Source organism: Oncorhynchus mykiss, chromosome 28 (genome assembly GCF_057628025.1).
Source record: "Oncorhynchus mykiss isolate SJ-2025 chromosome 28, ASM5762802v1, whole genome shotgun sequence".
NCBI classification, from domain to species: domain Eukaryota; kingdom Metazoa; phylum Chordata; class Actinopteri; order Salmoniformes; family Salmonidae; genus Oncorhynchus; species Oncorhynchus mykiss.
In genome coordinates, this window is record NC_143049.1 from 10,009,449 (window position 1) to 10,035,556 (window position 26,108).

At 44.4% G+C, this 26,108-nt stretch overlaps 1 protein-coding gene across 4 annotated transcripts; it reads right to left on the bottom strand.

The window, feature by feature from the left end:
• Positions 1 to 116: 116 nt before the first annotated feature.
• LOC110508458 (phosphatidylinositol 4-phosphate 5-kinase type-1 gamma) lies at positions 117 to 16,446 on the bottom strand. Of its 4 annotated transcripts, none has more exons than XR_005040250.2 (19): positions 15,870 to 16,446; positions 11,116 to 11,153; positions 10,743 to 10,838; positions 10,171 to 10,301; positions 9,852 to 9,969; positions 8,868 to 9,020; positions 7,581 to 7,880; positions 7,052 to 7,251; positions 6,760 to 6,843; positions 6,599 to 6,647; positions 5,907 to 5,991; positions 5,574 to 5,732; positions 5,232 to 5,361; positions 3,495 to 3,530; positions 3,304 to 3,387; positions 2,688 to 3,213; positions 2,555 to 2,589; positions 1,406 to 1,489; positions 117 to 1,301 (listed from the first exon to the last, which is right to left on the bottom strand). XR_005040250.2 is itself a non-coding variant. In XM_036966725.2 (19 exons), exons 1-19 carry the CDS (start codon positions 15,985 to 15,987, stop codon positions 1,299 to 1,301), a joined length of 2,469 nt encoding a protein of 822 aa, XP_036822620.1. In that variant the 5' UTR covers positions 15,988 to 16,446; the 3' UTR covers positions 117 to 1,298. The 4 variants fall into 4 exon arrangements, 3 of the variants coding, with proteins under 3 accessions (XP_036822620.1, XP_036822621.1, XP_036822622.1); XM_036966725.2 differs by lacking the exon at positions 2,555 to 2,589 and adding an exon at positions 1,844 to 1,918; XM_036966726.2 differs by lacking the exons at positions 2,555 to 2,589; positions 15,870 to 16,446 and adding exons at positions 1,844 to 1,918; positions 11,782 to 11,978.
• Between the last annotated feature and the right edge of the window lie 9,662 nt (positions 16,447 to 26,108).

A 26,108-nucleotide genomic window follows, 5' to 3' on the forward strand; every position in this document is an offset into this window, starting at 1 on the left:
TCGTTTAGGATTAAAGCGTCTGCTAAATGGCATATATTACCATATTTTATATTACACCTACCCTGGCCCATTTGATCAAAATTAATTTAAAAAAAAAAGGAAACTGACCAGGGGAATATTTCTCAGTAAGGCAACAATAACACATTTATATGATCTTATATCACATTTGTTCAGTACATCTCAACAAAAAAACAAAAACATTCACCAGCAATAGAGGAAACAAATAATTCAACAAATAAATAAACTGACCACTTGACCGCCCCCCCCCCCCCCCCCCCCCTTCCTAGCTCTGACTTTGCTGATAGCTCCTTTATTGAGGAAATGTGTCCTTACTGTGCATATGATATGCGATTGTCCCACCTAGCTATCTTAACATTAATGCACTAACTAACTGTAGGTTGCTCTGGATAAGAGCTTCTGCTAAATTACTCAAACGTAACATTTAAATGTAAAACAATGACAAAGATATGTTTTTTTTTTAAAAACACATTTACAAAATGATAGTTTTAGAGGGCTAATAATGAAATAAAATGTTCAGGTTTTCATGACCATTGTGAAGACTTCAGTAGCCCTGTGAGAACACAGAGAGCACAGCACAATTCCAGACAGAAATGTTCACGATTCTCAACTTGAATTTGAAACCACCACCATCAGACCAGTGAACACCACAAAACATTATAAACAACTTGAGAAAAAAAAAGTTCTGCTTCATAAAAAGACAAACCTCTCCAACATTTAACCATAGGAGTCAAAAACCTGACCAAGACAATATAACACATGATATTCCATTTGTGATATTACAGCACAGTTAACAAAAGACAAATATCATTCTTAACACGACAAAACCAACTAAAGTACTATTACGATAGTCTCTCTGGGCAGCCTTAGCTGATGTTTGGAAATGGTTGCAATATGGTTTTATTCAAAGTACTCCCATTGAAGATTATGCATACTTTCATGTTTATGAGTTGATTTTGCGGCAAAGGGCACATTATTGTTGCATACTTATATAGGACAATGTTAGGGTGTGTGAGTGTGAAGACGTGTGTGTTAGTGTGCGTGTGTGTTAGGAAGGTGTTGCCAAAGCAGAGAAGTAACATTTTATTACGTTTTCCCACAGAATCCTTCTCCATCCACGTGGGTAAAACAAGCCTTCACATGCAGATTGGGCCACAAGGGTTACACAATGCCGTAGAAGCTTCATAGAGCTTCCTGGAGCGTCGCAAAGCATCACGGCTTCTGTCTGTAGTCTTCAATCCTCTCAACGTGATTCGCTGACATTGGAGACTCCACTCAACTTACTGTTGAGAAAAAGAAAGAGACATTTGAGAGAGAGGGCGAGTTAGAGTCAGGGTATGAGTGAAGGAAACTTCTCTGTAGGGGTATGGACGAAGTGCACACTTACTGTCTCGCTCTCCCCGTCAGAGCCAGGTCTGGACTCTGAGCCGTAGTGCAGAGGAGAGTACACCCAGCTCCTGTCCTCCTGATTCTGTTGTTACACCACCCAACCAGCAGGGGCAGCAGACACACAGGTCAGCATTCGCAGAAACCGGAGGAAGAGAGAGAAAAGTACATTTAGGGAGGAAGACCTTCCACAAGTCCTAAATAGGTATTCTAGCCCCATGTTGGGTGTTAATTGTTAATTGTTTTGCCATTTTGCCTCACACTTGTCCGATCCTTTCCGATCTAAGTTACACAAAGTGCCTAAGGGGCCATGTTAGGGGGTGATTTGAGATGGGTTCTAGAAGCTCAGAATCAGGGGAAGGAAGCCGACACCAGTCTATACCACTTGACATTACACTACGACGGACTATGGCTTGTGCAACCAGCAGCCGTGACTTACATTGCAGCTAGAGCTTGAGTTGAGCTTCTTACGACCCAGAATTGGGGAGTACACCCAATACCTCCCATCAGCATACTGATAATACACAAAACACGTGCATACACAAAGACACACAGACACACACACATGCACACACGGGTAAGGACAGGGGGGTAGGTGAAGAGAAATGGAAAAGGAAGTAAGAGAAAAAGAGGGAGAATGGAGAGAGCAAGAGAGACAGAGACACAGAGAGAGAGAGAGAGATGGACAGAAGGATGTTGTGACAACATGGGTGGGGTGGGACAGTGAAGAGAGAGAGGAAAAAGAGTGAAAATGTGGAGGAGAATGGAATAATACATATTCAAAATGGATGACGAAAGAACATCATGTTGAATGAACCACCAGGCCAGATTGCTGTTGACAACCCATCATGATATGACTGGGGGATTATAAGAAGGAATCACATGACTGGATTAATATGGATCAGCCAGGCATGAGCAACACACAAGCCAACATGCAATCCACACGACACAACACAAGAGAGACTTTTAGCACTGCATACTGTTCTCTCTCCCAGTTGCTATTTCAGCGGAATGTTTGTTATCAGGCATGTGGTGTCTCAGGGTTCAATCCAACCTCTTTATTGCAGGGAGAGTAACCGACATTGCCACATGCTTTCAAGCCACACTTTGTGATTAATGATCAATGACAGCAAACTACACAAACCCTCACCCTCATAGATCAACCACGCTGTCCTTACTGCCCGACTGTAAGAAATCCAAAACCCCAGTAAACCACAAGAGCTTCAGAGCTACATTCACACGCTGAAGACTGTTACACACATGCGCGCACACCCACGACTTACAAAGTAGATGTCTGAGACTGGCACCTCCCCCTCCAGTGAGTTGTGGCTGACGGACGAGGTGACAGACAGATGATTGGACGAAAAGCGTTCTGCTGTCACCTGGGGACTCGGAGGGAGAGAGGAGGGAGGGGTGCTTGGAAGGAGGGGGGAAGAATGGGGGGAGGAGGAGGGAAGGGTGGAGGCGGGAGTGGTGAAAGAGGGCGAGTTGGAGGCTGGAGGGACTGCAGAGGGTGGAAGGGTGGAGGCGATGTGAGCTGATGATTGATTGGTGGAGAAAGGACGAGTGGAAGAAGAAGGGAGAGTGGAGTTAGAGTGAGGGTGAGGGGCAGAGGAGGAAGGGACTGAGGGAGGAAGGGAGCGAGGGAGAGTGGAGGCTGGTGGGACTGAGCAGGGAGTAGTGGAGGATGGAGGGGCGGAGGAGGGAGGAGGGGTTGAAGGAGGTGTAGAGGTGGGGGAAGCAGCTGTGGTCTGTGTGATGACTTCCTCCTCTGTTGCTTTAGAGTCCTGAAGGTCCTCTGGAACCACACTGTGACAGAGATAGAAACATTGCTGTCAGACAGTTGATAACATACGTGTGTGTGTGTGTGTGTGTGTGTGCGTTCTTGTGTGTGTGTACCTGGTTGTAGGTTCCCTCTTCACCTCTACAGCTACAGTGATGGTCTGCTCGTGCACCGCCACTACTTCCTGCTGTGGCCTGAAACTACATGGGACAGCACAGGAAGTGACATCGGACCATCGATTAGAGTCAGAATGGTCAGATGAGAAGAGATGTGTTAGATTGAAAGGGTATGAAATAAGACTGCTTACCTCCCCTCACGGTCCCGTGGAGAGTGGGTTGGCCTCCTGTGGGGTAGAACAAGGACAGGTGAGTGTGTATCTGTAGGAGCGTGTGTGTGTTAGAGAAAAATATATACTTTTTTAGGGCCGATGATGATACCAATATTTTAGGCCAATATAATAAAATGTGAACATTTTGATGACAACATTTCCCAGAGACAGCCATGTATGCATTAATGCATCCATTTTAAAATCCAACAGCTAGCTAACACTACATAATCTTTGCTAACAGGTCACATAGCCATCTGCTTAGCTAGCTTATTGCATGAATGTCCGGGCACCTCGACACAAGCATTATTATTCGTGAATTAGTGAATTAACTCAACTAATTCATTCAAGTTTGCAGACAACACAACAGTGGCATGATTACCAACAATGACGAGACAGCCTACAGGGAGGAGGTGAGGGCCCTGGCGGAGTGGTGCCAGGAAAATAACCTCCCCAACAAAATGAAGGAGCTGATCGTGGACTTCAGGAGACAGCAGAGAGAGCACGACAACATCCACATTGATAGCTTCAATATATCCACATAATTTTCCTACCTCATGATGCCATCTATTTTGTGAAGTGCACCAGTCAAATACATCTGCAGCAAAGCACCCCCACAACATGATGCTGCCACACCCGTGCTTCACGGTTGGGGGGGGGGGGGTGTTCTTCGGCTTGCAAGCCTCCCTCTTTTTCTCCAAACATAACGATGGTCATCATGGCCAAACAGTTCTATTTTTGTTTCATCAGACCAGAGGACATTCCTACAAAAAGTACGATATTTGTCCCCATGTGCAGTTGCAAACCATAGTCTGGCTTTTTTATGGCGGTTTTGGAGCAGTGGCTTCTTCCTTGCTGAGCGGCCTTTCAGGTTATGTCGATACAGGACTCGTTTTACTGTGGATATAGATACTTTTGTACCTGTTTCCTCCAGCATCTTCACAAGGTCCTTTGCTGTTGTTCAGGGATAGATTTGCACGTTTTGCACCAAAGTACGTTCATCTCTAGGAGATTGGTCCCATTGTGTTTATACTTGCAAACTATTGTTTGTACAGATGAACGTGGTACCGTCAGGCATTTGGAAATTGCTCCCAAAGATGAACCAGACTTGTAGAGGTCTACAAATTTCTTTTGATTTTCCCATGATGTCTAGCAAAGAGGCACTGAGTTTGAAGGTAGGCCTTGAAATACATCCACAGGTACACCTCCAATTGACTCAAATGATGTCAATTAGCCTAACAGAAGCTTCTAAAGCCATGACATAATTTTCTGGAATTTTCCAAGCTGTTTAAAGGTGCAGTCAATTTAGTGTATGTAAACTTCTGACACACTGGAATTGTGATACCGTGAATTATAAATTAAATAATAAGTCTGTAAACAATTGTTGGAAAAATTACTTGTGTCATGCACAAAGTAGATGTCCAAACCAACTTGCCAAAACTATAGTTAGTTAACAAGACATTTGTGGAGTGGTTGAAAAGCGAGTTTGAATGACTCCAACCTAAGTGTATGTAAACTTCCGACTTCAACTGTAGGTGTATGCAACCAATAAAACACATTTCGATTTGATTTAACATTTGCAACAGGAGTTCGATTTTGGTCACTGTGTCAATTCACTTACTTCTGAATCCTGCACCTTTCCGTTACAGAATGAGCTAGCTTGCTGTTGCTGCGGTCGTTCTCTAGTGTGTGTGTGTGTGTGTGTGTGTGTGTGTGTACCTGAAGCGTGGGTGTTCTGGTGTATCAAAGGGTGTGGTAGGGAGAGAGTTGTTTGAAGAGAGAGTGGTAGCGATGGATGCTGTGGTTGCATCCTCAAAAGACGGAGGAGTGTGGGGATGCTCTCTCAGACCTGAGAGGAGAGAAGAGAGAGAGAGAGAGAGAGAAATGATTGTGATAGAGTATTAGTAATCTACCACCACAGCATGACACTTCACCCAAATAGCCGTGTGGGGGAAAAAGCTATTGGTCCTCAAATGCTTGTCGGCCATTTTGGCTCAAACAGGAGAGACAGTTTCCTTAGGTCAGCCTCTGTATGGATATGGAGTGTGGTAACCGTCTTACCGTCCTCCTCCAGCAGAGGGAAGCCACGAGCCCCTCTGAGGTGCAGGTCTTCGTTCTCCTGGTTCTCCTCTCTCTCTACGGAAAGCTGTGTTTGGACACTGTTTTTGGGTGCGGGCAGAGCCCCCCCACGCCCTCTCTTGGAGGGAGAAGACCTCAGGGCTGAAGGGGAGGGAGAGGCAAGAAAAAGAGGGTGGAGATGGACGAGAGAGAAAAGAGAAAGCAGTCAAGGAGAAAGCTCGATCAATCGATGACTCAATCTCGAAATGTAGATTGTGAGCTGAAATATCGAATAAAACGCTCGTGGCGAGGTGATGTAGTGTGTCTCCTACTCACAGCAGCTCTTTCTAAAGACAGTGGTGCTGCAGAACTTGTAGAACCTGTCTGCATAGAAACTGGGCCTGTGGACAGACACTGTGTCCTGAGAGAGATAGAGAGAAGGGGAAACCATCTCAGCAAACAAACCATCAAACACATCTGTACAGTCGGGCATAGGGAATTATTGAAATGGGAGAGTTAGTCCATGTCACCTTTTCAAAAGTCTAGTTGGTTCTAAAATAATAACCCACTAGCCATTCTCAGAATCAGACTAATGTTCCATCCATAGGTTAGTCCTTAAAGGTTTAAGGACACTTTGTCTGTCTATATGCTGTTGACTGTCTGTGTTGAATTATGCAGCTGTGTGTAGAGCAGCTCGTCACCGGGCCTGTGTAAGCTGGAGGACTGGACTGCAGGTTGGCATTTGTTGTCATAAATCTTGCCCTGGAGGCACCTCTGTAGAGTAGTCACCAGCTGGCACAGGCACAATGTCATAAAATCTGTTTTTAAACCTAACCCTAACCTTAACCACACTGCTAACCCTAATGCCTTAAATGAAGAAAAGAAAAGCTCATTTTTGTTTTTATGATTTTTTTTCTCTAGTTATAGACAATTTTGACTTTGCAGCTGGCCCATCTAACAGAAATCGCTCAGTTCTGCCTCCAAGGTAAGACTCATGACAATAAACGGCAACCTGCAACTGGACTCACCCCGTCACTGATCAGAGACTTCCACGAGTGCTCCAGTTTCTTGATTAGCCTGCAGGGCAAGAAAAAATAACTCAGTAATTCATACATCATTAAATTAGTACTGGTCCTTTTGATTAGCAGGACATCAGTAGTAACTCAATGAGTGATTTGGTGAAATTGACCTGTAGGACTGCAGGATGTCGATAATTCCAATAAAGAGGAGGAGACGCTCTCCTTTACCATCCACAGCAGGAATACCACCCATCCTGGAGAGAGAGAGAGAGAGAGAGAGAGAGAGAGAGAGAGAGAGAGAGAGAGAGAGAGAGAGAGAGAGAGAGAGAGAGAGAGAGAGAGAGAGAGAGAGAGAGAGAGAGAGAGAGAGAGAGAGAGAGAGAGAGAGAGAGAGAGAATCTCATTTAGTGGGAAAGGTGTGTGTGTACATGCATGCCTGTGTGTGTCAGCTCGGTAACTCACGTAGCATCGTGGTCTAATGTGTCTCTACAAGCCTTCCCTCCCTGTATAGACTCCATGGCAGTAGAGTAGAGGGCTCTCTGGGCCTGAGGCTTCTTTTCATCGCCCCCTGCTGGTGAGCCCTGGGACTCTCTCACAGCCAGGCCCAGGTTATGGACCCCCAGCAGTAGACTGTAGTCCATGATCTTAAAGCTCTCGAGCACCTGGAGTACCACAGACAGAGACTGAAGGTTAGAATGAATGATCGGAGGATCGACCAGACAGCACAGACACAGGTCATAATGGCTTTCATCCTCCCCTTCCTTCCACGTCTAATCTCTCCTCCTCTCTAGGCCAGTTTCTCTTTTGGGTTTCCCCCTGTAAGCCCATCCTAAACCACCCTCCTCTCCTTCCCCTCTCCTCCCTCCCCTCCTCCTCCCCTCCTCCCTCTCTCACCAGACAGGGAGGGTCTTGACCAAAGCTCTGCATGTATTATCCCCCCCCCCACCCTCTCCTCATATCCCTGCTCCTCATCCTCTCCTCCCTCTCTCACCAGACAGTCTCTCTGTAGGGTCTTTAGCAGGGCGCTGTATGTATCCTGATCCAGGGTCAGTCCTTCCGGTACATCTGCTATAAAGTCCAGATCTTTAAAGGTGGGATTCGATTTCTCCCTCTCTTTCTTCGACGCACGCCGTTTATACGTGGAGCCCTTCAGGTCAAACTTGAGGTGCATGCGTACGGCGCGCGGTAACACATTGTTCATGACCACGATACGGATGTTTTTACCCCCAGACTGGACGCAGTAGAGACCAAAGAACTTAGGAAGCAGGGTCCTCGGGTTCTGATTCAGATTCTAGAGAGAGGAGGAGAGGAAGATGGGAGAAGAGGAAGGAGGAGAGTGAGAAAAGTATAATTATGTGCCTATTGAAGTGTTCTTTACATGCAACAATGGGAAACGATATGGTGCCATCATATTGAGTATATAAGAATATTTTGAAGATAAATAGACAACGCGGAGGAGGAGAGGACGAGAGGACTAGAGTTAACGATCAATAGGAGTTGGTTTTCAGTTCAACATCCGTTTAGAATCTGTGGAATGTCACTCCTGAACTCAGAGCTACGTGTGCCATGTTTTCATTGGTCTGTATATTGAGTCGGGAGCAGGATACTTGTTATTTGGCCATTGGCCTGGGTCAACCCCAGGCTAGGGTGGGGGGTTATAAATGGCATCCGGGGAGAAAAGCTGAGGACAGGGGAGACTGAACATCTGCCTCCCAGCATAACATCTTGATTTTGTCTTTCTCAAATAAAACTATTTTTCTCCCCGTGATTTGCTTTGGAGTTTGTGTTATTGAAGAATAACATCAATTGCTAACAAGTAGGACATAAAATCAATTACTAACAATCCAGTGGACTTTAGACGTGTCAGTCCGACTAGTTAAATATCTCCCCTTAAAACATTTGTAGAACTAATAAATGCCTGGGAAATGAATGTTCCTTGAGCCTTACATTGATAGAAAAACATAAACACTGTACAAAAGCCTTATTGAATAACTTGCTATACGCTATGAAAACGTCATGCCTTTGCAGATGCTGCCTGCAGTGACACTAACTCCTGGCTCCTGTCCAAGACACCTGACAGACGTGAGTCGGTTGGACTTAAAACCTCTGGCCGCGTGTCTACTAAGGCGCGTGGCGTTTCTTAGTGATGTGCTTAGCCCACGGCAGTCCCTCCTGGTGTCATAGCTGAACATCGGTTAACCCCGGGGGCTAAGATGTGACCAACGCACGCGCACACACACGTTCATTGGAATGAAGGAGGGGCTTGTGACATACGGACCATGTAGTATCCCGGAAGTAGTTTCTGCAGAAACTCCGCCTCCTTGGCATTGACTGTTTTGATGATGAACTCGTCGTCCCTGGTTACGTAGAATATGGAGCCGCTGGCACCGGGATTGGACAGCTCGATTAGGGGCTCATTACATAGAGAGTACTGAAGAGAAAGCACAGATATACACACAGGATACATCAGTGGGCCGTAGAGATACCATATAAAATGGCACCAACACTGGAGAGGTTCACATAGGGCACTTTGTAGGGTGCTTTAGATGGTCCTTCATGAGACACTTTATAGGGTTTCTACAGCTCCCTGAAGTGGAGTCTGGAAGGCCAGATAAACACAGGGGCTTGAACAGGCTTAAGGGGAGAGATTGAAGATCCTCTGTCTCTACACACTGAGGAGAATTACATACCCCCGCACTCTCTCTTTTTCTGAGAACAACTACGAATGTGGCGGAATGGATTCCTCATGCTGGATTAATACAGTGAGTCAAATATGATATTTTCCTGCCATTGTAAAACCATGCATGTACATAGAAACGCATAGAAACAGACACTCCAACTTTGCTTCTGAGCTGGCCTAGACTATAACGGAGTGTCTACTGTTATCAGCTTGGAGCTTTACAAAGAAAGTCTTAGTACTCTAATCTCCATCTGGTGCAGGTAGTGTGAGGTTATTGGAGTGACTGGGTGTGTGCACGTGTGCATGTGCACGTCTTTACAGGATGTGTGTCAGGGTGTGTGTGTGCCTGTGTGTTAATCAATCGGTGCATATCTCTCCTGCACCTTCACTGACTGGCCTAGTTAAAGAAAGGTCAAATTACATATGCATTCCAGTGTGTGTGTGGCCAGGGGCATATACTTCCTTGAAAAATCAAAATGATGTCATGTTGTGCAAATAATCACCTGATGTAGGATACTACATTTAACCTAGATATTAACAAGACTTATCTGTAGTGTTTTCACTAAGGTTCCTGTCTCTCACCAGGTAGTCATCGGGTCGGATCCCAAACAGCTCTCTGAAGTAGCGGAAGGCCACTGGGGCGTAGGTCTTAAACCTGAAGTCTGGGTAGTGATGTGCAGGAGTCAGGTTACTGCCCTCACTGGTGAGAAGAGGGAGAGAATATGGGGTTGGGAGCCAGAAAGAGAGAAAGACAGGAGAGAGAACGGTGCATCGTACTAGAGAGCACTTCACATTGGAGGTGTTTTAAGTGTCTATGCACACACACACACACACACACACAAACAACCCCCCCTCCCCATTTACAAACACATCTGCCATCCACACACAATCAGAAACACACCTGGGGAAGAAAATGCTCTCCACCACATAGAAGTCCTGCATGAGGACATCTCTCTCTGGCTTGGAGCTCAGGTTGCCCACCGTGTAGCCGATGCCCAGCTGGATGGCACCTTTCAGGGCAGAGGACGTGGTCTGTAGGGCACAGGCAGTCCGGTTACAAACCCCAAGTCAATTAAATAGAGCCATGAAAACGAACATGAGGGAGGAAGAGGATGAAAGGAGGACAAGTGAGATAGTAGAAGTAAAATAAGTGCAGAAAGGTCAGGGGAGAGGAAGAAAACAGAGAGGTAAGACAAGAAGAGAGGGAAAACAGGTATAAAACGAAGGAGAGGGCAGAAAGGGAAGGGGAGAGGAAGAAAACAGAGAGGTAAGACAAGAAGTGAGGGAAAACAGGTATAAAACGAAGGAGAGGGCAGAAAGGTCAGGGGAGAGGAAGAAAACAGAGAGGTAAGACAAGAAGAGAGGGAAAGCAGGTATAAAACGAAGGAGAGGGCAGAAAGGGAAGGGAAGCAGAATGGGAAGACGAGGGAGGGAGGAAAGAAAGGGATGCAGAAGAGGAAAGGAGTAGTGTACCTTCTTGTAGGTGGTCTCTCCAGAGGCGTCTACTCTCCTGTGGCCAATCTTCTTCTCCTGACCTGGGCCTAGACCCTGAGCTGTGGGGGACGGCATCTGAGAAGAGAAAAGGGGGGAGGAGTTTTATTTGTGGGTTACTTGCACTGCAGTGCACGCTTTACTGCATAAAACTATGTAATTTTAGGTGTATGTAGTATGTGTGTGTATGTAGTATGTGTGTGTGTGTGTGTGTGTGTGTGTGTGTGTATGTGTGTGTGTGTATGTGTGTGTGTGTGTGTGTGTGTGTGTGTGTGTGTGTGTGTGTGTGTGTGTGTGTGTGTGTGTGTGTGTGTGTGTGTGTGTGTGTGTGTGTGTGTGTGTAACTAGCCCTCACCTCGCTTGTTATTGTAGCCCTCCTAGGACCAGCGTCTTCTGTTGAAGAACAGAGAAGACAGCAGGAGAGAACATCAATGCATGACTTAGGCCTAAGTGTGAGACACATGCAGGAACTAGGGAAAAGGGTTCCAGGGCAAAGTATACACTTGTTATTGCCAGCAGTGTACTAAAAGACTGAAACCAAAGCTACACACATCAGTGTTCATGCACTGTATCTACACGACTATTAAAAGGTGTATTCCCTCTGGAAAGTATCAGTGGCGTAGTAAAGATGGCCCAACCGGAGCTTGTCTACTATCACCATCTTGGACACCATCCACGACACATACTGACATTACTGACACACACACACACACACACACACACACACACGGACCTATCCATCAAATGCCTTATCCTGCGCTTGGATTCTTTACACCTGGTTCTCGGCTCAAATAGCATTACAGACGTAGAAATACAATGCAGCAGAGTGTAGTTAACCAACACCGATGCCCAGGATTAAAATAACAAATTCAATCAGAATATCCACGGTAGTAGATGAAGGCTAACAGTATGGATATGTGCACAAAAGCACTGCCAGACACAACCCAGGAAACAATTCTGGTTCTACATATATTCATATCTTTAACACCCTGAGTATGCGTAAACATATTGAATGTCTCACCCAACTCTTTGTCACTCGAGCCTGAACGTGCAACACTACTCCAGTTATAGCCACCAAAAACACACCAAAATACCAAAACACCCCAAAACTCAGACCTGACGGTAGTTTCTATCTGCATTTAATGTAGATATAATCTATTTCTAGAGCAGATCTGTCCTGGGAAGGTGACTCTTTAGGATCGACAGGCTCTCTAATCTGAACTCCCTGTCATTGGTTGACACCACCACCGTCTCCCAGGAGACCGGATGCCCTGAGCAGTGGGCAGCCAATCAGAGTGCAGGATTAAGAGGGGTGCCAGCCGCCGGAACAACCAGCGCCAGGAAGTTGGCCCGCGAAAAGAAAGAGAGAGACTTACAGATGAGTGAGAGAGAAGGACAGATAGACACACACACCAGAGACAAAACAATGGGACACACTAGAGCCGACCCAATCTCGTTAGTCATCGACCTAAAGGTCTAGCAATGACACTGGGCTAATGACCATCAGACAACAGATCAGCTTCTGGAAGGTTGTCTTGCTAGCAGGGTCTCTTTGGCAGGAGTTTGCCAGTCACGCAGAGTTCTAATTACATATGCAGAACATTTACAAAGATAGAACACACAGACTCGAACCCAGACGGAACGCTCAGATAGACAAAACACTCAACAGACAGAACACTGAGATAGAAAGAACACTCGGACCCGAAACGTGTACGGAACACTGAGGGGGAAAAAACACTCAGGACGGAACACTCAGACAGACATAACTCTCAGAACAATCCCGAGACAGAAAACGGAGAAAGAGCACACGGACGGAACAGACGGAAAGACGGAACGCTCAGATGGAGGAGCACTCGGATGGAACGCAAACAGAATTGAACACTCAAACAAAACCTTCAGAATCGAACACTCAGGTAGTAAGGGAAATTGTGCCGTAGGATTGAGACCAGTCATAGTACGCTGTGGAGCTATCCTCAAAGGACCACTATTACTACACAGTACACTACTACTAGCCATGCTTCCAAGTCTCGTTCCTCACTCGGTTAGTCAGGAGCAAAGCGAGAAACGTGGGTCCGTGCCTAAGACACTGGCCTCCTTATACGCTCAACAGTTCATTTTGCAATATAGACTGAAAAGACAGAATGATTGGGTTTCCAGAGGCATCGACATTTCCAGGGACTGCGTTGGAATTTGTAGCCATTAGACTGTTCGGCATGTGTGGGTTTTATGGTAGGAAGAGGATTAGGCCTCTCACTGGTCAGCTCAGAAGATGGCCGACTGATGGCGTGTGTTATTGAGACGTAAACAAGAGTTGTGTAAGACTGTCTAATAGCACAACACTGCCGACTAGGGGATAGAGCTGTTACTTGCAAGTGTGCACCCACGCGCACGTGCACACGATGCTGTACACACAAATGTGCTCCCAGGCACACACACACATCCCTCATTTCCAACGTAGGAGATTTGAGACAATTTCCCTCAGGCTTGAGCAGGTGCAGTTTTGGGCTGGTGCCAACACTTAGTAAGAGAAATCAGACTGCTCAGATAGCAATGTAAACTTAGTATACAAAACCTTAAAAACACCTGCTCTTTCCATGACAGACTGACCAGGTAACTCCAGGTGAAAGCTCTGATACCTTATTGATGTCACTTGTTAAATCCACTTCAATCAGTGTAGATGAAGGGGAGGAGACAGGTTAAAGAAGGATATTTAAGCCTTGAGACAATTGAGACATGGATTGTGTATGTGTGCTATTCAGAGGGTGAATGGGCAAGACAAAAGATTGAAGTGCCTTTGAACAGGGTTTGGTAGTAGGTGCGAGGCGCACCGGTTTGTGTCAAGAACTGCAACGCCTCTGGGTTTTTCACGCTCAACAGTTTCCTGTGTGTATCAAGAATGGTCCACCACCCAAAGGACATCGAACCAACTTGACACAACTGTGGGAAGCATTGGAGTCAATATGGGCCAGCATCCCTGTGGAACACTTTCAACATCTTGTAAAGTCCAAGCCCCGACGAATGGAGGTTGTTCTGAGGGCTGTTCTGAGGGCAAAGGGGTGGGATGGTTAATAGAGAGAGAAAAGAGGAGAGAAAGAGAAAAGCGACTAAAAATAGAAGGGAAATAGAAGAGAGAGGAAGAGAGGGGCTAGAGGTCTGCTGGATGAGGATTGTACCAGATGCCAGTCTCTAGCGCCATCACTAGTCTAAGTGCTGCTGATAAGCAGATTACAGCAGATAATGGTCTGCTACTCTGTGTGTGTGTGTGTGTGTGTGTGTGTGTGTGTGTGTGTGTGTGTGTGTGTGTGTGTGTGTGTGTGTGTGTGTGTGTGTGTGTGTGTGTGTGTGTGTGTGTGTGTGTGTGTGTGTGTGTGTGTGTGTGTGTGTGTGTGTGCGTGTGCGTTGGGGGAGTTGCTGCTTCTCTACAGATGGGAAACTGTAAAAATTCAATAGGGAAATGACTGCAAGAAGAGCTGCTAAGAAAACCAGTCAATTATGTTGTACAAATCAAATGTGTGTGTCAACTACGAACACAAACACCCCTGTAGCCCATTCAATTTCCATTTACTCCATGTGCAATAGGGAATCTGCCATGGTATTGAAATTCACTGTTCATTCATTCCTACTCCATACTGTTCATTCCCTCATACTTGGTTTGACAAAGGAGGAAAGCACAAGTGTGTGTATGTGCAGTGTTCAACTCTGCTTGAACAGCTTCGCTGACAGGAAGCAAAGAAGATGGAGTACAGCTTGATGTTTTGGTTTAACATGAACCAAACCATCCACCTGTAACACATACACACACATACTGCTTCCAGTTCACCTCGGACTCTTGTCTTATCATCTATAAATAAAGGTTGCTTACATTATACTGCTGTTATTCCAGAGTAATAGCAGTGGAACTATGCAAAAGTCTATTGTGACAGAATCAAAAACTGAGTAGCTGGCCAGCGCACGTGAGAGATTTGGTTCTGGGTTCTGTAATAGACATCCTGTAACAGACTAGAATACAATGAAGGACTAAGACAGTTTTCTGTTTTTCCATTACAATTCCGCGTTCGATTACACACATATCTGGTACATGGTGTTCTTCCTATATTCAAGGATTATTGTAATATAGGCTAAACGGTGGAGCTGTTGCCTATACACTGTATATAGTCTGTTCTCCTGGTCATTCAGTGTACACAGGTAAAGCTGAGGCAGAGAGGCTCAGGGCATTTTTGTTCATTTATAATTCAACGCCATGTATTAAGTTTCTATCTGCTTCCTGGTGTTTCATCTTTAATTGTAACACTTTTATGTGACAAAGACATTGGCCTAGTTTGATCTCTAAAGGGAAAAGGGGGAATACCTAGTCAGTTGTACTACTGAATGCATCCAACTGAAATGTGTCTTCCGGGGTGAGGCGGGCTGCCTTAATCGACATCCCACGATTAAATAAGATAGTGGAGATGACGATCAAAGAATCATATAGATAGTCTGTTACACAGACAGACAGACAGACAAGACAAGACAAGACAAGACAAGACAAGACAGACAGACACTCTCTCCCTCTCTGCAAATCGCAAACTTATACAATCATGAGCTTGACGGTGGAGGCCCGATTCCCTCTCCTTTTGATAGAAATTGACCATGATCTGATGCCACAGACTGGCAGACATGACCTTTAATTGGGTTCCGAACTAGACAGTTTGTCTTGACCTGTTTCACATAGTCAGGCCCTGGACATTGCCTGCCAACTAATGCATGCTGTACATTTCAATCAGGACTAGGTCAGCTTCTGAATGCTCAATGTCTGCATTAATTAATTAGGCTTTTGCTTTTGGTGGTTGCTGGCAGCTTGTCCTTGTCTTTAGAAATAGCAGGATGACCATCTTGGTTAGTTATAAGCCTATTACCATAAATAATTTCTTAGGCCTGGAAACTGACAGATAATTTAGTCTACTGAGACAAACCATAATTGACAGCTGGACCAAAACCTGAATGAACCCTTATACTCCCCGTCGAACGTTGCCAGCGCTCTCCTGACAGTTTAGCTCATCTGAACAATCTCTCATGCAAATGTATTTAGTCAATTAAACTAGTGTCATAATAAAGCCCAGACATACGAACCCATGTCTCCAGAATGCAGCTTGAGAGAGAGGCCGGCCGTATCCATCTGGTCCGATCTACCCGCCCCCGATGTGGGCATGCCTGCCCCGGCCTCCCCCGCTGGCGCAGTCTCATCCATTTACAATTCCAGGATAAGCGTCTCGATATAATGTCCTTTGTTGATGCAAGGGCAAATGCGAAATGTAGCCTACAGGACACTCTGACATCACGTTGAATAGGCTAAATACGTGGCCTCATCGGCATTTCTTCAACACCACTCTTATTTTCATCGTGGTAATTGTACGCCCATGAATACAAACAATAGCCTATTGGTGTTGCCTTGTCGGATATACTACCGCTATAACCTAGGCAACTGCTCGCCTCGCTCCTTATAAACCTAGCAGCGTTGCATGACAGCGGCGGCTGCGTCATTCCCGTAGGAGATTCTGTCAGGCATGTCATTGGAGCATCCTTCTCTCTTTTTCTCTCTCTCTCTCTCTCTCTCTCCTCTTGCGGTTGACATGCTCATGTAGAATGACAGAAATCCAGTCTATGCGAAATCAACTCGTAATTTCATTGGGCATGTTTGTCCACTAAATGTTGTCGGGATGGGAAGCCTACTGAGGAGCAAGAAGGATTTCCGTTCCGAATTGGAAAATAAAGATACATTCTGTTACATTCTGTAAAGATCTTGCAGCAACACTGTCATAAAATAGCTCTTTCATTATAGCACGTAGCTGTCACTATTGAGTTGTACAATAAGTGTGTTCTGTAAGGCGGCTTACAATTGCAGACCGTAAACCCACACAATGTTTATCAGTTTATTCTTCATTCTATCAAATGCAATACAATAAACACCTTCGGATTGTCATGCAATAACACTGGTACATAAATGTGTGTTAGACATTCATTTCAGTGCTCTGGGGGGGGTGGGCAGTCATTCTCATCTTGGTTGGGGTGGGTTTTGACAAGGGGTTCAGTGTGTTAGCAGCTACATCAGTTGTGTGTGTTAGGGACGCGCATTTTTCCCTTTCAAGACGATTGGATACATGGAACGATAGTTATTGCGATGCGATTCGGTTCGATGCACTAACACGTTCACTGTCCATATTCATCTGCTGCTGATGGAGCTCGTGGTCTGGGCCTCTCTGAGGTGGAACTTCCTCCTTTTCCGCAGCAACCAGTTATCCGGGTCAATAGCATCAATGTAACACTTTTTCTTCCGTCCCTCTCCTCGCCCCTACCTATTATTTAGTATATGTAAAGACAGGATTAAATCAAGAATAGTCTGATGGGTGACTATATTAGCCTATCGCTCGTGAATTATATATTATCACTTGTGAATGATGCCCAGCTTGTTGGCAGTAAGGCAAGTCTCTTTTTTTGCGACTTTTTCAAATTATAGTCGCACACCTAATGTAGCGTATCCCATAGGCCTATATGTTTTGGCAAGGTTTGTATCACTAAAGTTGCCAAATAACTTCTTAAAATTAAGCACATGAATCCACTTTACAACAGGTGTAGAGCCTAAATGGTATACGCAGCGCATGTGTAGTTTGGGGAAGCTAATTTTCACCATAAATATGCACCATTATAATGAAAGCATGGCAGGCATAAACGCATTTGCAGTCATTTTTGAGAATGGTGTTTTCCCGTTAATTGATTGTATTTTGGAACATTTGTGTCATAGTCTACTGTCGTGTGAGCATTGCTGCGCTTATAATGTGAAGAAATAGCCTAAGAGTTCATCAACAAATTAAGCTAAACGTTCTGATCTGTTGCATCAGCCTCATTGCTTTTAAATTGTTTTTTTTTTATGTGAGTGGTCGTATTAATTTGGCATCCCACGACTGTCCCAGACTATGTTTGGAACATTTATTTCATGCACAGAATAGGTCAACCTTTGTACTACGGGGTATAGTAGATTGACATAGGCTAGTGGTTTTTGTTGTTTATTAGGCCTACTCTTTTTGGCTGACATAAAGTAAATGTGGACAGTTCTTCCAATATCTTCAATATATGCCTCAGAATTGGATAAGGACACACTCATTTGCATCCCCGATGTGTCTGTCTTCACTTGTAGCCTGTGTAAAAGACAGGCATTGGCTAATAAGAATTGAGCTAGCTGAGGGAGCCATGTGAGTGAGATGTGCTTCTGAGCACGCAGCAGGAAGAAGGGAATTATAATTATTATATTCAGGGCACAACGGCCACTGGTAGCAAAAGGCATGGATTTCTTTATGGTGCATTACGGCCACACAAAGGGGATGCCGCCGGGAAATTCAAGGCATTATCAAGTGCTTGTCAAATTGTGAATGAGAGACTGATGAAGTTTGTGCAGTCTGCAGAAAAAACTAAGTAGAGCTCATGTATTTCATGCAACTTTTTTAAAAATCATCATCAATGTCACATCATCAGAATACATGCCTCGGTGTAATGCTCATTCCTTCGACGATAAACGTGATCCTGAAAAAGGGACGTTTCTTTTTTTGCTGAGTTTATATGCATAATCAGGTGCTCGTCTTTACTCAACATTGACGGGAGAATAAATTGACAAAACTCGTAAATGGAATGAAATAAACCAAAACATGTTTCTCAGAAATGTAGCATAGGTTGAGAGCTCTGCAAACAACGTGTCCATTCCGACAATGAGAACGGTAAACTAATGCGATGATATATATTGAATGCATTAATAAAAATGACCGTAAGCAAACAAACATCGTATATTCGTAGGCCAGCATCCCGGAGTCGCCTCTTCACTGTTGACATTAAGACTGGTGTTTTGCGTGTACTATTTAATGAAGCTGCCAGTTGAGGACTGTAGTGGAAATTTCCTGTATTTACCAAATCATGAGAGCAAACCACACACAAGTCCACACAGTTATCAAACCACACAGTTATCATAAAGTAATCTTTAATTATATGAGCTCCATCACAACCCTGTGACTCTCAGATCAATTCAGTGTCTATAAATGAATTCTCTGAGAGTCCTTACACATTGCAACTGAGATCCTTTATAGCAAAGACACACATAGCCAGACAGCATTGGCTATAAATTATCATTCAGCTTTGTCTCCTAAACTATGTTCTTATCTCGCTCTCAAGACCATAAAACAAAACACCATCCAACAGGCATATATCAAATACACCCCTCCTTGACAAGATCACAGAGACACAGTGACTGGCACACAGACATTGTGGAGCCAAGAGATAATTGGTTTAAAATATATGTTTACATATGAAGACAAGCTTGACCCCTCCCCTCTCTGCGGACCAAGTAACTGACCCCATGACAGAGAACAGATAACTGCAACCGGCCAACAGTATTATCCAAAAATAGACATTCTAATGACATATCTCACATAAGCATATAATGAAAAAAAAAAACATCTTATCTATGTTACCCAACTATTCTGATTATTCCCCAACAGGACTTGTGAGACGTCTGTTTCTCAAACTAGACACTCTAATGTACTTGTCTTCTTGCTCAATTGTGCACCGGGGCCTCCCACTCCTCTTTCTATTCTGGTTAGATCCAGTTTGCGCTGTTCTGTGAAGGGAGTAGTACACAGCATTGTACAAGATCTTACGTTTCTTGGCAATTTCTCACATGTCATAGCCTTAATTTCTCAGAACAAGAATAGACTGACGAGTTTCAGAAGAAAGTGCTGTGTTTCTGGCCATTTTGAGCCTGTAATCGGACCCACAAATGCTAATGGTAATGCCAGTAATATTGCTTCTTTAATCAGGACAACAGTTTTCAGCTGTGTTAACATAACTGCAAAGGGTTTTCAAATGATCAATTAGCCTTTTAAAATGCTAAACTTGGATTAGCTAACACAACGTGCCATTGGAACACAGGCGTGATGGTTGCTGATAATGGGCCTCTGTCCGCCTATGTAGATATTCCACAAACAATCTGCCGTTTCCAGCTCCAATAGTCATTTACAACAATAACAATGTCTACACTCCTATTACTGATCAATTTGATTTATTTAAATGGACAAAAAATGTGCTTTTCATTGTAATATGGTTAACCTTAAAAAGATCAAAGGAAACAGCTGCACTTGACCATTGCACAATCCCCCCGGTGAATGACTAGGTCCGACTACGCTATGAAACCACACACTATTGCGGAGACTTTGATATTACTGGCCACAATTGATATGGTGAAAACAAGGTGTGGGGAGGCAGGAGCACAGCCACTCACATCAATAACTCTGTCAGATAACACTGTTAAACAAATAATGTATGCTATTGCTAGCAATCTTATGCTCACGAAATAGACGTTAGCTGTGAGAGCCGAGATGCCCACGCATTGACTTTTGTTCACTATACATGTTGGGGGGACGCTATTCACAAGGACATATTGTTCTGTCTCACAATTCCCGAGCATGAAACGGCACAGGGGATGTTCAGTGTGCTGCATGGCTATACTGAGGAAAAACAGAATCCATGGGATTGAATGGCGGGCTTTTGCACAGATGAGGCTCCATCTATCACGGGACGGCAGACAGGCACTCTAGTTATGAATGTGTCTCCCTCTGCCATATGGACGCATTGTATGATACACCCACTGAGCTATAATGGATACACCGAGAGCAACTGGGCACAGAACTCGGAGATATACCGCAGCATTGATGTGGGTTTGAGTAATGTTTCACGACACTCTTTTCCTATACCTGTTGTGTATGTGTGGCAACTGTCGGAACAACATCAAAATAAAAAAAACATGTTAACTATGATTGACGGTCGTCTTTGCTCGCTGTAACCAACAAAGTAATACATGGTACCAAGAGTGAAAATGTAGCTCTATATGTTATATTTTGCTCTATATGTTTGCCATTGGAGTTACATAAGGAATCCAGATTAACATAAAGTTGCTCTCTTGCTCACCAAAGCAGGCATTCTTGCTCACCGCAGGCATTCGATATATTCAATGCCTTCACGCTTGCAAACGAGGAGGATAAAGACAGTTCGCATTGGTACTGAATCGTTTCGATGCATATTGTTCACCTAAGAAGAACGAGACACATGAACGTTTTGGGTTTCGTTGTCGTGTTCAACGGAAGTTCCACGTCTTTCTTACGGACTTGAAATTAAAAGCACAGACATGCAATTTTGTAGACCTAACCTCATCTATGCTTAGAGATAAGATGGTGTTTGGTGTAAATGACTCCAAAATTAGAGAAAGATTGCTGCGGGAAAGTGAGTTGCATTTGGACACTGCAGTAAAAAATATGTCAGGCGAATGAGCCTGCGAATGCATAGTAAAATATTTAGCTCCATACCAACAAACACTGCTATGGAGGTGGAAAGTGCAGCAGTGGATTTTGTTGACAAGGACACAAGGGGGCACTATGAACAACGGCACCACAAGCATTCTTATCGGCAAACTAAACACCCTCGGTTTCTCAAATGACTCCCTCGCCCGGTTCACCAAACTACTTCTCTTATACAGTTCAGTGTGTCAAATCGGAGGGCCTGTTGTCTGGACCTCTGGCAGTCTCTATGGGTGTGCAACAGGGTTCAATTCTCGGGCCGACTCTCTTCTCTGTATACATCAATAATTTCGCTCTTGCTGCTGGTGATTCTCAGATCCACCTCTACGCAGACGACACCATTCTGTATACTTCTGGCCCATCTTTGGACACTGTGTTAACTAACCTCCAGACGAGCTTCAATGCCATTCAACTCTCCTTCCGTTGCCTACAATTGCTCTTAAATGAAAGTAAAACTAACTGCATGCTCTTCAACCAATCGCTGCCCGCACCTGCCCGCCCGTCCAGCATCACTACTCTGGACGGTTCTGACTTAAAATATGTGGACAACTACAAATACCTAGGTGTCTGGTTAGACTGTAAACTCTCCTTCCAGACTCACATTAAGCATCTCCAATCCAAAATGAAATCTAGAATCAGCTTCCTATTTCACAACAAAGCATCCTTCACTCATGCTGCCAAACATACCCTCATAAAACTGACCAACCTACCGATCCTCAACTTCGGCGATGTCATTTACAAAATAGCCTCCAACACTCTACTCAACAAATTGGATGCAGTCTATCACAGTGCCATCCGTTTTGTCACCAAAGCCCCATATACTACCCACCATTGCGACCTGTACGCTCTCGTTGGCTGGCCTTCTTTTCATTCTCGTCGCCAAACCCACTGGCTCCAGGTCATCTACAAGTCTCTGCTAGGTAAAGCCCCGTCTTATCTCAGTGGTCACCATAGCAGCACCCACCCGTAGCACACACTCCAGCAGGTATATCTCAATAGTCACCCCCAAAGCCAATTCCTCCTTTGGCCGCCTTTCCTTCCAGTTCTCTGCTGCCAATGACTGGAATGAACTGCAAAAATCACTGAAGCTAGATACTCATATCTCCCTCACTAGCTTTAAGCACCAGTTGTCAGAGCAGCTCACAGACACTGCACCTATTCTTAGCCCATCTGTAAATAGCCCATCCAACTACCTCATCCCCATACTGTATTTATGCATTTATCTTGTTCCTTTGCACCTTGCACATTCATCTTCTGCACATCAATACTCCAGTGTTTAATTGGTATATTGTAATTGCTTCGCCACCATGGCATATTTATTGCCCTTATCCTCCCTCATTTTGCACACGAGTCGTTGGGTCTAGTTAAGCGAGTGTACACCATTAATGACTTTGTGTTCAGCAGGTGTTCACCAGGTGAGTAAGTTATCAAAACGGTGAGGATATTGCTCAAAGATATGCTGATGTGTTCACAGAATTTGGAGAATTGCCTCTCATTCACCATATTACTCTCACAGAAAATGCCAAGCCAGTGATTCATGCTCCGCGAAGAGTTCCTTTGCCACTATGAAAGGATCTAAAGACAAGGAGTTGGGTAGAATGGTAAAACTTGACGTGCTCGTGAAAACAGAGAAGCCAACAGACAGAGTCAATTCCATTTTGTACAGTTGAAGTCGGAAGTTTACATACACCTTAGCCAAATACATTTAAACTCAGTTTTTCACAATTCCTAACATTTTCTCCAGAATAATAGTAGAGAGAATGATTTATATTAGCTTTTATTTCTTTCATCACATTCCCAGTGGGTCAGAAGTTTACATACACTCAATTAGTATTTGGTAGCATTGCATTTCAATTGTTTAACTTGGGTCAAACGTTTCGGGTAGCCTTCCACAAGTTCCCACAATAAGTTGGGTGAATTTGGCCCATTCCTCCTGACAGAGCTGGTGTAACTGAGTCAGGTTTGTAGGCCTCCTTGCTCGCACACACTTTTTCAGTTCTGCCCACAAATTTTCTATGGGATTTCTATAGGGTCAGTGCTTTGTGATAGCCACTTCAATACATTGACTTTGTTGTCCTTAAGCCATTTTGCAACAACTTTGGAAGTATGGTTGTGATCATTGTCTATTTGGAAGACCCAGAAGCTTTAACTTCCTGACCGATGTCTTGAGATGTTGCTTCAATATATCCACATAATTTTCCTCCTCATGATGCCATCTATTTTGTGAAGTGCACCAGTCCCTCCTGCAGCAAAGCACCCCCATAACATGATGCTGCCACCCCTGTGCTTCACGGTTGGGAAGGTGTTCTTCGGCTTGCAAGCCTCCCCCTTTTTCCTCCAAACATAATGATGGTCATTATGGCCAAAAGGTTCTATCAGACCAGAGGACATTTCTCCAAAAAGTATGATCTTTGTCCCATGTGCAGTTGCAAACCGTAGTCTGGCTTTTTATGGCGGTTTTGGAGCAGTGGCTTCTTCCTTGCTGAGCGGCCTTTCAGGTTATGTCGATATTGGACTTGTTTTACTGTGAATACAGATACTTTTGTACCTGTTTCCTCCAGCATCTTTACATCTCCAGTCCTTTGCTGTTGTTCTGGGATTGATTTGCTCGCACCAAAGTATGTTCATCTCTAGGAGACAGACTGCGTCTCCTTCCTGAGTGGTATGACGGCTGTATGGTCCCATGGTGTTTATACTTGCGTACTATTGTTTGTACAGATGAATGTGGTACCTTCAGGCATTTGGAAATTGCTCTCAACGATGAACCAGACTTGTGGAGGTCTACAATTTTATTTCTGAGGTCTTGCCTGATTTCTTTTGATTTTCCCATGATGTCTAGCAAAGAGGCACTGAGTTTGAAGGTAGGCCTTGAAATACATCCACAGGTACACCTCCAATTGACTCAAATGATGTCAATTAGCCTATCAGAAGCTTCTAAAGCCATGACATAATTTTCTGGAATTTTCCAAGCTGTTTAAATGGCACAGTCAACTTAGTGTATGTAAACTTCTGACCCACTGGAATTGTGATGCAGTGAATTATAAGTGAAATAATCTGTCTGTAAACAATTGCTGGAAAAATTACTTGTGTCATGCACAAAGTAGATGTCCTAACCGACTTGCCAAAACTATAGTTTGTTAACAAGAAATGTGTGGAGTGGTTGAAAAACAAGTTTTACTGACTCCAACCTAAGTGTATGTAAACTTCTGACTTCAACTGTATGTCTGTAAAAGGAATGGAGATCTGAGAGTCTGTATGGAATCCAAGGATCTTAATAAATGTATCAAAAGGGAGCATTTTCAGATTCCTAAGAGGGAGGAATCTATATGGTATGTGAAATGGCTGGTGCACACTAATTCTCCAAGTTGGATGCTTCAAATGGATTCTGGAAGGTGAGATTGGATGTAGCCAGCACCAAACATTGTACAGTCAATAACCCATTCGGAAGATATTCCTTTAAGATGTTACCTTTGGGCATAAGCTCTACCCCTGAGCTCTTTCACAAGGCCAAGGAAAGTGTAAGGGATTAGAGGGAGTCCGAGTGTATATGGATGATTTTGTGGTCTGGGGTCCTCCATTCAGAAACACATTGAGCGGCTGGAAAATACTCTGCTCGGGGTTCAGGAGCATGGTTTGAAGCTAAACCAGGCTAAATGCCAGTTCTGTGTGAAGGAGATTACATTTCATGGGGATAAGCTGTCCTCTGAGGGTGTGCAGCCTGATAATACCAATGTCAAAGCTGTGAGGGAGATGGCAAACCCCACTGATAGGAAAGGCAGTCAGTGTGTTTTGGGCATGGTCAATTATTTGGTCGTTGGCTGTGAGAGGTTTTACCTTTACCTTCATGGCTTACCAAAGCTGATTCTACAAACAGACCACAAACCACTTATTCCAATCCCTTTAAAGAATCTGAATGACATGCCTCCTCATATTCAAAGGATGATGATGAGGTTGCAATGCTATGATTTTGTTCGAACCTATGTGCCGGGATCAGCTTTGGTGTTAGCAGATGCCCTCTCAAGGGCTCCACCAGTGGTGACCCAAATCAGCATCAGTCAGGAAGTCTATGGAGGAGGTTGCCTTGCAGGTGGATATGGTCATGGTCATTTCCTGTTTCGGAGCAGCAACTGAAGAGACCACAAAAGATCCCAATCTTTGCAAGGTGACCCAGAATCTGGAAAATGGCTGGCAAAAAGTATCTTGTAAGCAGTACTTCCCACTAAGCGCAGAGCTGTCAGTGGTCGACAGTGTGCTGTTGAAGACAAACAGAATGGTGATACCCACTTCAATGCATCAGGAGATGCTACAGAGAGTGCATGAAGGACATCTGGGAGCTAAAAAATGTAAGATAAGGGCCAGATTTCCTTCATTGGCCAATATAAATTTGGACATAGAGCAAATGGTGGGAAATTGTGACATGTCTCAAATGTAATTATAGTCAGCCTGAGGAACCCATGGTTATGGGAGAGGTACTCAATACAGCCTGGGAGAAGGTTGGAGTCGACCTGTTTCACTGCAATGATAAGGAATATTTGTTAACTATCGACAACTTCTCAAATTACCCTGAAATTGCACTCCTGCCCAGCACGACAGCAACGACTGTCATTTTACATTTGAAATAATGTTTTGCTAGGCATGGGCTCACCCTAGTGGGGGTTTCCGATAATGCACCCCAATTTGCTTGCAGTGAGTTTAAGATTTTTACAGAGCATCATGAGATCAGACATATATCCTCTAGTTCACTAAAATCGTGAAAAGACTCAGCAGATAGTGGGACTGATCTAAACTTGAATGTATTATCTTACGGAGCTGCGACCTAATGGGATGCAAGTTGTGTTCCAGGTTGCCTATTCTCTGCAGAAATGACTGCCCATCAACTGTGCAGGACAGGGCCCTGCAGTTGAAGGAAAGACAAAAACTCTACTTTGACAAAACTGGTAGAGTGTTGCCACCATTGGCAGCTCAGGATGTAGTTCGA